Consider the following 12,953-nt stretch of genomic DNA (forward strand, 5'->3'; position numbering starts at 1 on the left):
TCATTGCCTGACCTTTAACCCTGTGCCTGGGGACCAGCTCCTGGTGTCTCCCTTGTGAACTGTCCGCTCAGACACAAGAATAGCACTGCCACCTTTGTATGGAAGCTCCAGCACTACCCAGGTGGAGTGGAGAAATCTTAATACTCTGGGTTTGACCAACAATCCTCCAAGGTGTCTCTGTCCTTAAAAGCCCTTTGATTGTTAACCGCGTCCTTCACCGAAGAGTTGGAAATTAACCTAGTCACCCAGAAGTCAAAAAGACTCTTCAAAATCAGAGTGACTTTTTCTTCGTTCATTTTATACAAGAAAACTCTACACTTTCTGTCAACTTGTAGGTTGGCTCATTTATGCTCCTATTTGAGTTAGGCAAAGATGCAAATAAAAAATAACTCACATTTTTTGAGCACTTAGTGTTTACCAGGCACTACAGAAGCATATTCTCCAGACCATCTTATTCAGTCCTGACAGCTTCTCTGTGAGGTGTGGATGCTGTGATCACCCCACTTTATAGGCAAGAAACGGAGGCTCGGAGAAGCTCGATAATACGTGTAAGGTCACACAGCCGAAGTGGTGAGGCTGGGATTTGAACTCAGAGCTGCCTTCCTTTGAGCACGTGCTGTTGGCCACCTTACAGCATCGCCTTATCCTTTCAAGTATTCTGTATCACTTGCAGGTTATAAGCTGTTTGGCATAAAACAACGTTTCCCCATTTCCCATCACCTACTAGCCTGTTTAAGCCCCTTTAAATTGTTTTATGTTTAAGATATAACTAAAAAGCATGCCATACAAAGTTGCATTAAATCTGGCCTGACAGTCATATCAAATAATTGTGAACTAATATATGTTTTACTTCTTGTACTTACAAGAAGTATGTCTTCCGTCTTTATCTTAATATTTCCTTTTGCTATTTAATGACAGTAACCATAGCCTTGAGGCATGTTTAGAAAAGCAACACTAGTCGTGGCAGTCCTAGTCTCGTGTGCCCTCACATCTTTTCCTTCCCCTGATTTGCAGGGGTGTTTTCAATTTTTTTTTTTTTAATGTTTATTATTTTCGAGAGGGAGGCGGAGACAGAGCACGAGCTGGTGAGAGGCAGAAGGAAGGAGACAGAATCCGAAGTGTACTCCAGGCTTTGAGCTGTCAGCACAGAGCCCAATGTGGGGCTTGAACCCGTAAACTGAGACATCATGGCCTGAGCCGAAGTCGGAGGCCGAGCTGATTGAGCCTCCCAGGCTTCCCCCTGGTTTGCAGTTTCGAAGGGGACCTGATCTCTGCAGGCTGACTCTCCTTGGCTTGTGGGAAGGTTCCACCAATCCGACGCCCTGTTGGGAGAAGGGGGAGGGGCTTAGGGAAGGCCACTCCCTTTCCGTCTTCTGCGGGAGCTGCATGTCCTCCAAGGTGCGGACCCTACCAGATGGCCCCCGACTTTGGGCTCCGTCTACCTCCTTCTTTTGTTCCTCCAGCCTCAGGGAGGCACCAGCCTGTGTCGGGCTGCATTACTGCCCCTATGGACCTTCACCACCTGTGTACCCACTTCCTCCATTAAATTTCCTCTGTTGTAGAGAAAGACAGATACCATATGTTTTCACTCTTATGTGGATCCTGAGAAACTTAACAGAAACCCATGGGGGAGGGGAAGGAAAAAAAAAAGGTTAGAGTGGGAGAGAGCCAAAGCATAAGAGATTCTTAAAAACTGAGAACAAACTGAGGGTTGATGGGGGGTGGGAGGGAGGGGAGGGTGAGGGATGGGTATTGAGGAGGGCATCTTTTGGGATGAGCACTGGGTGTTGTATGGAAACCAATTTGACAATAAATTTCATATAGTGAAAAAAAATACAAATAAAAAAATAAATAAATTTCCTCTGTTGTAAATAAATTGGGCTGTCGTTCTCCAGGTTGGACTGTACTGATAACTGCAGTATTCACACATGTGATCACATTACTTATTTACAGTTTACTTTAGAGGAATGGATGGTGGATGCTACAATTGGGTTAGAAAACTCTGGTTAAAAGCAACCAAATCCTTTGTGTTCGCTGCAGAGCAAAACCCTGGCTGGATGTCTGACATCCCTGCTTCTAGTTCTAGCTGAGCCACTCGGGGAACTGAGAATCAGTCAAGTCAGGGCCTCAGTTTCATGGGAAATAATGGGTCCCCAGGGTCCTTTCAGGAGTCCCGTTAGCTGGTTTAACTCCTTCCAAAACAAGATGGTTCTAGGATGCAGTCTCGGTTTCTGTGGGGACCGGTGAGTTATCTCTTAAAGTGCACTGGCCCCTGACTCTGGCCTGCCTGCTGTCCTTCTGATGCGTGCTATTGGTCCTAAGCGCCCAGGTGACAGAATGTGCGTGAACCAGGGCGAATCTCTCGCTCCTCTGGGAAGAACCTCAAATAGGCCTTCGTGATTCTGATCCTGATCCGGGCAGTTGGTCTTCATCTGGGCACAACACACTTAGTGAACATATAGTACAAGAGTAAAATTTACTGCTCAGCTGTCCTGACTGTGCTTAACAATGTTTCAAAGATGGTGATGTTTCATATATTCACCTTAAATATAAAACCAACAGACAGAATATACAGACAGCACTTGTCTGATGTAATATATTTTCTCCTCCATTTTAAGCACAATCTTCTTAGATTCTCTAAACACCATTTTTTTTTAAAAGGTACCTTATCCTGCATTTGTGTGTGTGTGTGTGTGTGTGTGTGTGTGTGTGTGTGTGTGTGTGTGTCTGTGTCTGTGTCTGTGTCTGTGTGTCTTTGGGGCCGGATGCTCTGGGTAATGTAAGTAACTTTGATTTACTAAACTTTGCTCTGCTTTCCCCCACCCCAGCCCTTTCTTTTCAGAAGATACATTTAGACAATCACCATTCACCTCTAATTCGAAAGACCTGCTGCCCAGTGACTCTGTGCTTCACGGAAGAATATCAGCGCCAGGTATGGAAACATTATTGACTTTGCTTCTACTGTTGGTTGCTTAAAATTACTTTTCTGAAATGTGTAAATTCTCAGATACTCTTGTGCTGAAGTTATTTGTCTGAAGCTAGTTTTTCTTTTTTAAAGGAGAAACTCAATTTAAACAGCCACAAAGGTTTATTAAAATCAAGGGTCGGCAGTAATCGAGTGCTTCATTTTTGCTTTAGGAGCTCGTTGTTCTTTACCTGCTGATGTTTCGTTCATACGGCAAATTTCTTTTTCTTTGAAAGAGCTAAGTATAACCTGAAAGTAATTTGCTTTACACACTGTTAGTATTTCGGGCAGACTGCCAGGAAGATATAGGAGGGCAGTGGCAAGAACTAATCGCCAGCAGGGAAGGTCGTGACCCTAGTGGGGTGTGGGTGGCCACAAAGACCACTCTGGTTTCCATGGAGGCAGCACAGCTCATTAAGACAATCTCGCCACCCGGACTCCGCCTCTCTTCTTAATCAGAGTATCTGCATATATCCATCTAATGTTCTTTTTTGCAATCTCAGCATCAATACATAATTTATTATCTACTCTCCTTTCCAGAGTAGAAGGCAAGATGTGTTTTCTGTCCCCTTCCCAATTGCATGGCCATCCCTCAGGGCTTGTCTGTGTGTTCTCAGAGCTATTATGAGATGAGAACACTTGAGAACCACTGCACGGTAGCCCATAGTCCTCACCCTCCCACCTCCCACCCCAACCCCAGTGCAGCAGCCTGAAAGCTTCCTGCTGTTGTTACTTTAGTTCCAGCAACTGAGAAAATTTCAGAAGCTCTCCACAGCCTCTGCACCCGTTCATTTGTCCAGGAGAGCATGGGAGACCAAGGCCACGAGTGTTCAGGAAGGGCTTACAGCAGGGTCATTGGCCAGGAACCCCTGCAACGATAAAGCCCAAGTGTCTCCCACTCGCCCAAGGAGCCAGGTGTCACAGATGGCTGGAAGTCTGAGTGTTTTGCAATTCAGAAAGAGCCAAGAAGCATCTCAGGAAATACTGGCTTGGGGTAGCACACACAGGTCACTGGAAGTGGTTTGTGACAAAACTGGGGGGGAAACGCAACTCTTTGTCACTCTTTAGTCTTGTCATGGCAGATCCGTTTCTTCTCATCTCCAAAGAATCCAGGTACTTACATACTTTTTAGGTTTGCAGGGCTTTTCAAACGCCATAGATAACACGCTACCCCCGAAGCACATTACATTATACCTGGTTCTAGAGGTGGAGAGAAATTTTGCTTAGTTGATGTCTTCATTCTCAAACAGGAGCTATTTGAACTACTGTTTGCTTCCCACAGTGTCATTTTGTATAGCCATCTCCCTGGTCCCCAAATTATCACCCTGCTGTTAAGTTGATGGATTGTGACTTTCTAATGTCAAAATAACTGCCTAGGAACTGCCTGTCAGAGTGCTGTGACCCATACAGCCAGCATCCCGTGATGTATATCCAAACCCTGCATTGCTGCCCTAATAATGTTTGGCTTGGCTATATTTTAAGAAGGTTTTATTGGTCAAGTTACAACTCGACCTCAAAGAGTGATATCAGTGTATGTTTCACTGTGTATAGAAGAGGTTTGTGTGGTTTGCTGGATAGACCTATTACAAATTAGATAAACTCACTTAAAAAGTTAACTTTTATTTTGGGTGGGAAGTCAGCATAACTGGGATTTTTAAAATGTAAATCTACCATTCTGAGGGAGAATCAGTCTATACTTCCAAGAGCCTTTATTTAGGCAGGGGACAAGCAAAATGAGAATACCTTTTGCTAAAACAGACAACTAACAAGGAACTTTAAAAAAAAAAAATAAGCTAATTGAAAATGCTTTAGAAATGGAGTCAAATTAGAAAAATTAAAAATGACAAGGACAACCTTGTAATCACAAAGTTCCCATAACCTGAAGACATGTTTTGTGAGGACAGCCTCAATAATTTGGGCTAACTGTGGAGAAGACCAATCTGAATTAACAAAAGATTGCAGGACAGAGACTTTTCAAGAAAATGTTTCTTTCAGGTCTGGATAGTGATAAATGGCCATCGTATTCTGACTACAGCTCCTCAGTCCCTTTCCCACAATTCTGAAATCCAAAAAGCTCCACCAACTGCAATTTTTTTAATAAGTTACTTGGTGTCAAAACCTAATGGGAGGCGATTTATAGCCCTTATGTACTACCAAGGGTGAAATTCATACATTTTGCTACAGAAATATCAACGTGCTTGACTATGAAGGCCCACTGGAGTGTTATGTGAAATATGTCTCAGGCATCATATTATCATTCTAAAATAAGAGAAAGTCTGAGTCCCAAACACGTCAGAGCCCAGGGGTCTCAGCTAGATAGTGTGGACCTACAATTATTCTAGTACTCTGCTAAATGCAGTACTGGAAGCAAAGACATTAAAGCGACAGTTGAGGATCTTGAGGTTCACAGGTATAAGAGTCATGGATTCCTACAGAAAATTTCAGAAGACCAAGTGGGCAGCAGACTGCTGAATCATTGGAGATGTGGCAAGAAAGAGGAGTCCAATGGGGGATGTTCTAATGCTAAGGCAACATTATTGATGAGGACCTGGGTTTAAAGAGAAAAGGAAGTGGTTGGTGAGAGAGGCAGACAAAGGGTCAGTTCATGGGTTTGGGAGACTGGTTAGCTTTGCTATGAGCAAGTTGAATTGGGAGGAATAGTGTCTGTGCAGAAATGGGGAAGCCAGGAAGGAGACAGGTGGCTTTAGTGACTAGGCAAAAAATAATTTGTTCTTACTGTATAAATAAAGGCCTCAGAGTTCTTAGAAATCGTCTCTTCAGTAGTTTAAACATTACCATTACAATGTTATTTCTATTCTTTAGTTACTTAGCAAACTTCTTCTTTCCAGAGATAATGCAAAGATAAATATCAGCCCAAAGAATTGTCTCCGATTCCCAATTAGTAGAGACCATAATTAATGAGGTTTAACATGTCTGGTTTCAATCTTCAGCAAATGCTGAAGACCCATAGCTTTCTTCTCATCCCCAAAGAGTCCAGGTACCTACATGCTTTTTAGGTTTGTGGGGCTTTTCAAACACCATAGATAACGTGCTTATATATTTATATACCTTCTATCAACGGGATGAGATTATCTTCTAAACACTTCTGGAGTAAGCCCGTGGGGCAGGGGAGGCGTGCCACTCGAGAGCACCCTTTAGGACGCCACAGCTCCACACCAAGGGGACCCACCCAGCGTGTTGTGATTGTGTTGCAGGCCTGTGGAGAGTGAAGCAAGCAGCATGGGGGATAGCAAAGTGGGGAGAGGTGGGTAGGGCTGTGGACTGCGAAGACATCGAGAATAGCACACTTAACTAGGCATTTGCCTTCGGCAGATGGTGTCTGAGACACACAGCTGCCGCCATCCCAGAGAAACAGAATAAACACAGAGCTTCAGGGTGTCCTGGCCTTCGTCGTTGCCACTATTTCTAGACTGACTTTCCTGAGAACCAAAGAATGTTCATGAGCCAAGACCTAACATTTTCACTTGCTGTGAATGTCTGAGACAGAGGGAACACCAGGAATCCTTAATAAAATGACGAGTTAAAAGCTCCTGTCACCTTCAGCTGGAGGGACATGGGGACAAGATATCCTTAAAGCCATGAATAGATGCCTGAGTGCACCCTGGGTGGTGGTGTTGCTGATGGTGATTTTACAAAAGGAATAAAAGAACTTTCCTATAATGGGGGAGATAGAAATTACAGACCACGTATGATTTGATGTACTTTGTCTAATTTGTCGTTGTCTCACTTTGTAGAAGATTTACACTAATAGAAAAAAGAGTGTGAGATCGGGTGTTTTTCAGGGCACCAAGGGCTGGTCTGTATAAGGAGTGGATGCATTAGTACCATTGTACCTGCAGCTGTTTACAATTCCCCATCGTCTTTCCATAAGCAAAGACCATCAAGAGAAGAATTTATATCTCAGCACTGCTTTTAAACAATATGGAGCTTCAATTCTTGTGTTATTATGATTTTGAAGGCGCAGTATGTTTGCTCTGTATTAAGCCAAAAAAACAAAAACACAACCAGAGCGGGTGTGAAGGGAAATGTGGGTCTCTGTGGAATTCTTTCAAAGTGTTTGGAGTCACTGATGCTTCTGTTTGATATTTCAGACCGAGCTTAGAGTTAGACAATGCAAAACGTATCAACAATTACATTTGTAAACCCCTGCCCCGATCATTTGCCAGAACCCCTTAAAAAGAAAACAACGCTTTTTGTCGTTGTTGTTTACAGCACATAAACAGGATGTACAGAACATGGGGAGAGTTTGGGTCCTTCCAGGACTTGATATGCGAATCAGGATCTGCTGTGAAGCTAACAAGACCAGTTTGGAGTGGTCTGCCTTGTCACTGGGCCAATTCTCAATCTATTTTCCTCTCTCTGTTCTGCCCATCAATCTAATATAAGTGGTACCATCTCATATACTTCACTGAAATCGAAACAAATGATGCCTCACGTCGAGGGGCACCCACAGTGGACTGTCAGCCTGCCATGCTACTGGCCAGATAGGAATGACCTCTTTCAGACTGTTGGCTTTGAAGATGTGCACATCACCTTCCTTTACATTAAGACTTAACCAGCTCAGAGAGAGAGACAGAGACAGACAGACAGATAGACAGACAACTCTGTCCTAGATTACAGCAAAGTGTTTTCTTTAATCCTTTTTCAAAGACAGCGGATTCTTTTTAAATTCAGACTAAGTCACGGATAAACAGTAGAACATTTGAGTGCTGTTGGTGTGTATCATTTTGTAGCTTAAGCTCCTTTTGATTACACACATTCGTTGCGTACAGAGAAGGAAGCTAATAAAACACGTGTTTGAACTGCACGGGTCCACTTAAATGCAGCTTTTTTTTTTTTTTTTTTTTTTTTTGGTAAACACTGTATAGTACTGTAAACGTATTTTCTCTTCCTTATGATTTTCTTAATTTTCTTTTCTCTAGCCGTCTTTATTGTAAGAATACTGTATACAGTACATATAACCTATAACATTCAAGATAATGTGCTCATCAACCATATTATTGGGAAGGTTACCAGTCAACAGTATGGTCTTAGTAGTCAAGTTTTTGGGGAGCCAGAAGTTATATGCAATTTTCGGCTGCATGGGGTCAGCACCCCAATACCCCTGTGTTGTTCAAGGGTCAAATGTAATTATCAGGCCACAGGACCGATGTCATTTCATTTAATTCTGAAAACAACTCACCGAGACATGGGAATTATGCTTACTTTACAAATGACTAAATGGAGGTTCAGAGAGATTTAATAACTTTTCCAATTTTATTGAGATATGATTGACATATCAGATGGTGTTAATTTAAGGTATACAATATAATGATTTGATATATATATATATATATATATATATATATATATATATAGTACAGTGGTTACCACAATAAGTTGAGGCACCATCCATCACCATACACACTGAGACACTTTTTTTCTCATGATGAGAACTTTTAAGCTCTACGCTGGCAGTAACTTACAGATTAACGATACGATATCGTTACCTATGCTGTACGTTACGTCCTCATGACTTAGTTGTCTTATAACTGGGAGTCTGCACCTTATGCAGAGAGATTGAATAGCCAGTACGAAGCACTCTGTACTTGCACCTGTACTAGGACCTTTTTCGGAGAGGCTTAATAGCTTGTACAAGTCCTGCCGTTGGTGAGCGGCAGCACCGGAATTCAAACCCGGAACTGCACACGGTACATTTTCTTCCTTTCTGTCACGCCGCCTGCTAAGTCAGGTGAGGTGTCACTGGCCGTGAGCATAAGGAACACATCTCTACGGTATTTGTTCACATATACCCACATTTGGCATCTGACGTATCACTGATGGATTACCCTTTTTTAGTTAGGAATAAAAAGTAGCCCTTTAAGTAAGATACTTCAAAGAAGTTACAAGATAAGAATATTCTGTTTATCCATGTAATTCTAATTTTGTCCTCTTCTCTTCCATTTCTTTCTTTTCTTTCTTCCTTTAAAATATCTGGTAATCGTAGTCCCTTAAAAGGTTTCTTTCAATTAAGAAAATTAAAGAAAGGGTTAATGTTTATTTTCAGTCATTTTTAGTAGATCCTCTGAACCATAGAAATAGTTTCAGGAAACTGTAAAAACCTCTTGGTTAAATAAAGCGCATAATGCTGAAGGTAGTGGTGATCCGGTCAGCAGTACAGAAGAAAAAGTTCTAGAAGGGAATCAGGAGAGCCCAGGTGTTAAGTGTAGCCCACTCTCCAGTAGAAAGAGGATAGAAGGTCTCCAAGCTTCTTCCGTATCCCTTCTTTTTCAAAAAGTCTACCATCTGGAGCAGTCCTGTCAACTTCAGCCCAGGTGCCTTTATTTTCTTGGTAGGGCCCAAACTATAATGCTGGAACTGGGCAAAATCAGTCTCTACCCCTGAAATTCTACCGCCCACACTAAGAGTTGGCGATGGGACAAGTCACCATAAGTATTCGGTATTGGGGGTGGTAGCAGCTGGGAAGGGGCGCAAGAAGGGTTTCTAGGAAGCCAGGATGTTACATTTCTTCCTTTTTTTTTTAATGTTTATTTTTGAGAGAGAGAGAGCACGTGCAAGGGAAGGAGGGGGAGAGAGGTGGGTGGGGAGGGAGAGGGAGAGGGAGACGGAGGATCTGAAGCAGGATCTGCTCTATCAGTGCAAAACTCGATATAAGGTTTGAACCCATGAACTGTGAGATCATGACCTGAGCTGAAGTCGGATGCTCAACGGACTGAGTCACCAGACGCCCCAAGGATGTTCCATTTCTTTACCTGGCTGCTGATTACATGCTTATGTAATTTTGTGAAAATTCACCAAGCTGTGCACTATGAGTCTTTCTGCATTTGTTAGGGCTAATTGGCTTATTCACAAATAGATGGGTCTAGATGCCAAGTGGTCACCTCCAAACCATCAATCTGAGTGCATGTTCATTTCAGAGACTAGGACAGTGATGATGAGGACAGCAGTCTTTCAATTATCCACCTTTTAGTCTGCAGGAGCATTTCCATTTGTAGCACGAACTTATTGCCCTGAACTAAATGACATGTAGACTGATATATCTGATTCCTGTTGTGTTTCAAATTGGAAAGCTATTCTGTATTGCTTATAGCATTTCTTTGATGTACTCGCAGTAGATGAACTGTAGTCTGTCCAGCTGTTTACCAGAGGGAAAGTTTTCATTGTTTCGGATTTTCCTGATCTAGATGATGTTACTTGAAGCTAAAAAAGATGTTCTCAGAACTAGCCCCATCCATCCCTCACCAGCCTAATGAATTCATGGGTGAATTCTAAAAAAAAGAGCTATTGACTCTGTTCAGAACTCCTTGCAGAAAAGGGGCTTGCATTAATCACTGTCAACTTTGTATCCAGGTTAGCCCTTTTCAAAACTATAACCAATGGGATCTCTGCAGACCAACAGTTGTGGGGTTCACACACTGAAGTGCAGGTGCACTTTTTTAATGGGTGGTCAGCTTTGCGAAGGAGAAATTTATTGGATGCCTCACATGAGCTATCTCTAAAGACAGGACAAAGACAGGACCAGAAAACAACTGTGGTTGTTTGGCCAAGCCTCTTTATCTCCGCCCAGATGGCACAGGGGTTGAATCACCTGGTATCGAAGATAATCATCAACACTTTCATGTTTGTTCTTTGTGGGAAATGTAACATCCAAAAGCCCCGGGGGCTGTGACCACTTTGGCCCCGACCCTGCGTCTTCCTGTGAACACAACAAATGTGTATGTGCTCACATAAAATTTTCTGCACCCCATTTACAAGGCCTCAGCAGTGCCTGTGGTCGTGATTTTACTTTTGCAAAGACTATTGAAGCACCTTGAGAATGAATAAAAGGCCAAATTCTCAAGTATGTGTAATGGATGATGAAGAGTATTTGTTTGAAAATGGGAATGTAGTAACCTCTGGCTTCAGTTTGGGACTGGCTAATTCAATCTACAAGGCCTATTCTGTGTATACAATATGTCTTTCCATTCCTTTGCTATCAAAAATACATATTCTCGTTTCATGCAATTTCTTCTTTGTGTTTATTCCTTTTCAGGGCAGCAACTGCCCTCCGGTAACCAGGATAGAAAAAAAGAGAAAAATCGTTGCAAACTAGACCATATATTTTCATTTAAACAAACCCATTCTGTATTCCCATATGTAGGGCCAAATGAGTGCTTCTCGGTGGTAGGAGAGACACCCCCACATCACACCACAGCCCGTTTCTTGATGTCATTATAGGAATGACAGTCAGGGGCTTCATTTTTTGGCTTATGCAGCATCTTTCCTTTAGCAGAGTACTTATCATTTCTGTTCTCAATTTATCTTCCAGAAAAGAAAACTTAACTAGAAGCACAAAAGTATGGGCAGTCTTTGAATTTGCTTCATGATATTTGGTCCACTGTACCATCTGCTGGAGTTCTATTGAGACATCCCATGCCGAGGTCCCTCAACCACTTGCCATTCAACATGTCCCAAACAAAGCATACCATTTTCCCCTACCTTCCCCTGTCCCTTCCAAAAGTCAATTGATTGATTGATTAAAACCCTCCTCTCTATTCTGTTGTTTTCTGCTTTAGTGGATAGCATCATCATCATCACCCACCATGACACAAACCTTAAAGTTGGACACCATTTGTTTGGGTTTGCTTAGGAGCAGATCCTGAGACAAAAAGTTGAGTGCAAGTAGTTCTGTAGGAAGTGACACAGGAAACCCTGGGAGAGGAATGAGGAAGCGAGCCAAGGGAAAGAAGGCATCCAATAAGGGGACTGTCATCCAACAGGTCACCTGCTGTGGACAACTGGAGGGTAATTTCACACAATGGAAGGCCTCAGACTTTCCTCCCCAATAGGTTAAGAGAGCTGGGATGTTTATGTGGTCTACCATCGATCACTTAAACCCACTCTCAGGAGTCAATTCCCTCACGCTGTGGTCTCCAGCACAGGTGAGCAAAGCAGGCTTCAGTGGCTAGAGAAAGCCCTTGGCGGATATACGCAGGCGCTGGCAGCGGGAAGGCAGCATTGAAGCAGTAAAGGCCATGTGATCACTGAGGAAGGGAGGGCAGGAATGGCAGCATTTGCTGCATCAGCTCTCATTATTACCTCTTCTGCACCCTCCACTTCCATTCAGTTACCTTTCCTCCTGCATAGATCCTACCTCCTACCTCTCCTAAACACATTCTTCTCTTTCAGTCCCAACTGCCAAGAACTTCATTCAAGTCTCCATCATTGGTCCTCTGGATTACAACAGCCTCTGGCTGGTCTTCCTATGTCCAGGGTCACTCCCACCATTCCCTTCTCTCCATCATCAAGTCCTAGTCTTTCTAGAAGGCGGATCTCATCGTGTCCCTCTCAGCCCTGCTGACTTCCCATTGCCCTCTAGATAAAGTCTACACTTTGCGCGTGCACTCTCCTGTATGCTGCCTGTTTGGTTGTTTTTTTAATAGCCTGTGTTTTCTTTGGAAATCGTTCCCTGCCGCTCCAAAACTGGATTAGATACCACTTCCTTTCATGTCCTTGGATATTTAGAATTCCCTGTTTACTCATCACCTTCTTGATTAACTGCAAGCTCTTTTGTGGGCATAAACTGTCTTGTTGACCATTATGTCTCCCAGAAGCTAGCACCTAATATAGTTGCTAATCAGATCTTGGGAGGAAAACATATTGTTGAAAAACCATTAGTTTGTAAGAACTAGTGTTAAATGTTCTAAAGAGAGATCTGATAAGGCTTTGATTATCACACAGATCTGTTTTTGACTACAGATAAAAATGGATCCCTTTATAAATATAAGATGTGCAGTAAAGCCCTTTCCAAATATAGTTGGTCTCTCTGTCTAATATGAGTAGCACACTACCATGATGTAACTCTCTTTTTTAGCATTAAACAGTTTAGTTTGACAAGAGAAAGATTGCCGGGCTGTTGTGTTCATTTTTTTTTCACCTTGGATATAGATCTCACTGCCAACCACCAAAGAAACTTTCAAAGGCAGAG

The 12,953-nt window shown here is 42.7% G+C and overlaps 1 protein-coding gene across 9 annotated transcripts in view; it reads left to right on the forward strand.

The window, feature by feature from the left end:
* ZNF827 (zinc finger protein 827) overlaps positions 1–12,953 on the forward strand; it is a 174,309-nt gene that overhangs the window by 110,796 nt on the left and 50,560 nt on the right. For all 9 annotated transcript variants that reach the window (XR_015250190.1, XR_015250191.1, XM_086704156.1 and 6 more), the window contains exon 8: positions 2,829–2,932. Coding sequence is in view for 7 of the 9 variants with exons in the window: in XM_086704156.1 (XP_086560282.1) it covers positions 2,829–2,932 (104 nt within the window). In the remaining 2 variants the exon portion in view is untranslated. The remainder of the gene's footprint in view (positions 1–2,828; positions 2,933–12,953) is intronic.

This window comes from Puma concolor, chromosome B1 (assembly GCF_028749965.1).
Source record: "Puma concolor isolate L17-30 chromosome B1, mPumCon1.1.hap2, whole genome shotgun sequence".
Lineage (NCBI taxonomy): Eukaryota > Metazoa > Chordata > Mammalia > Carnivora > Felidae > Puma > Puma concolor.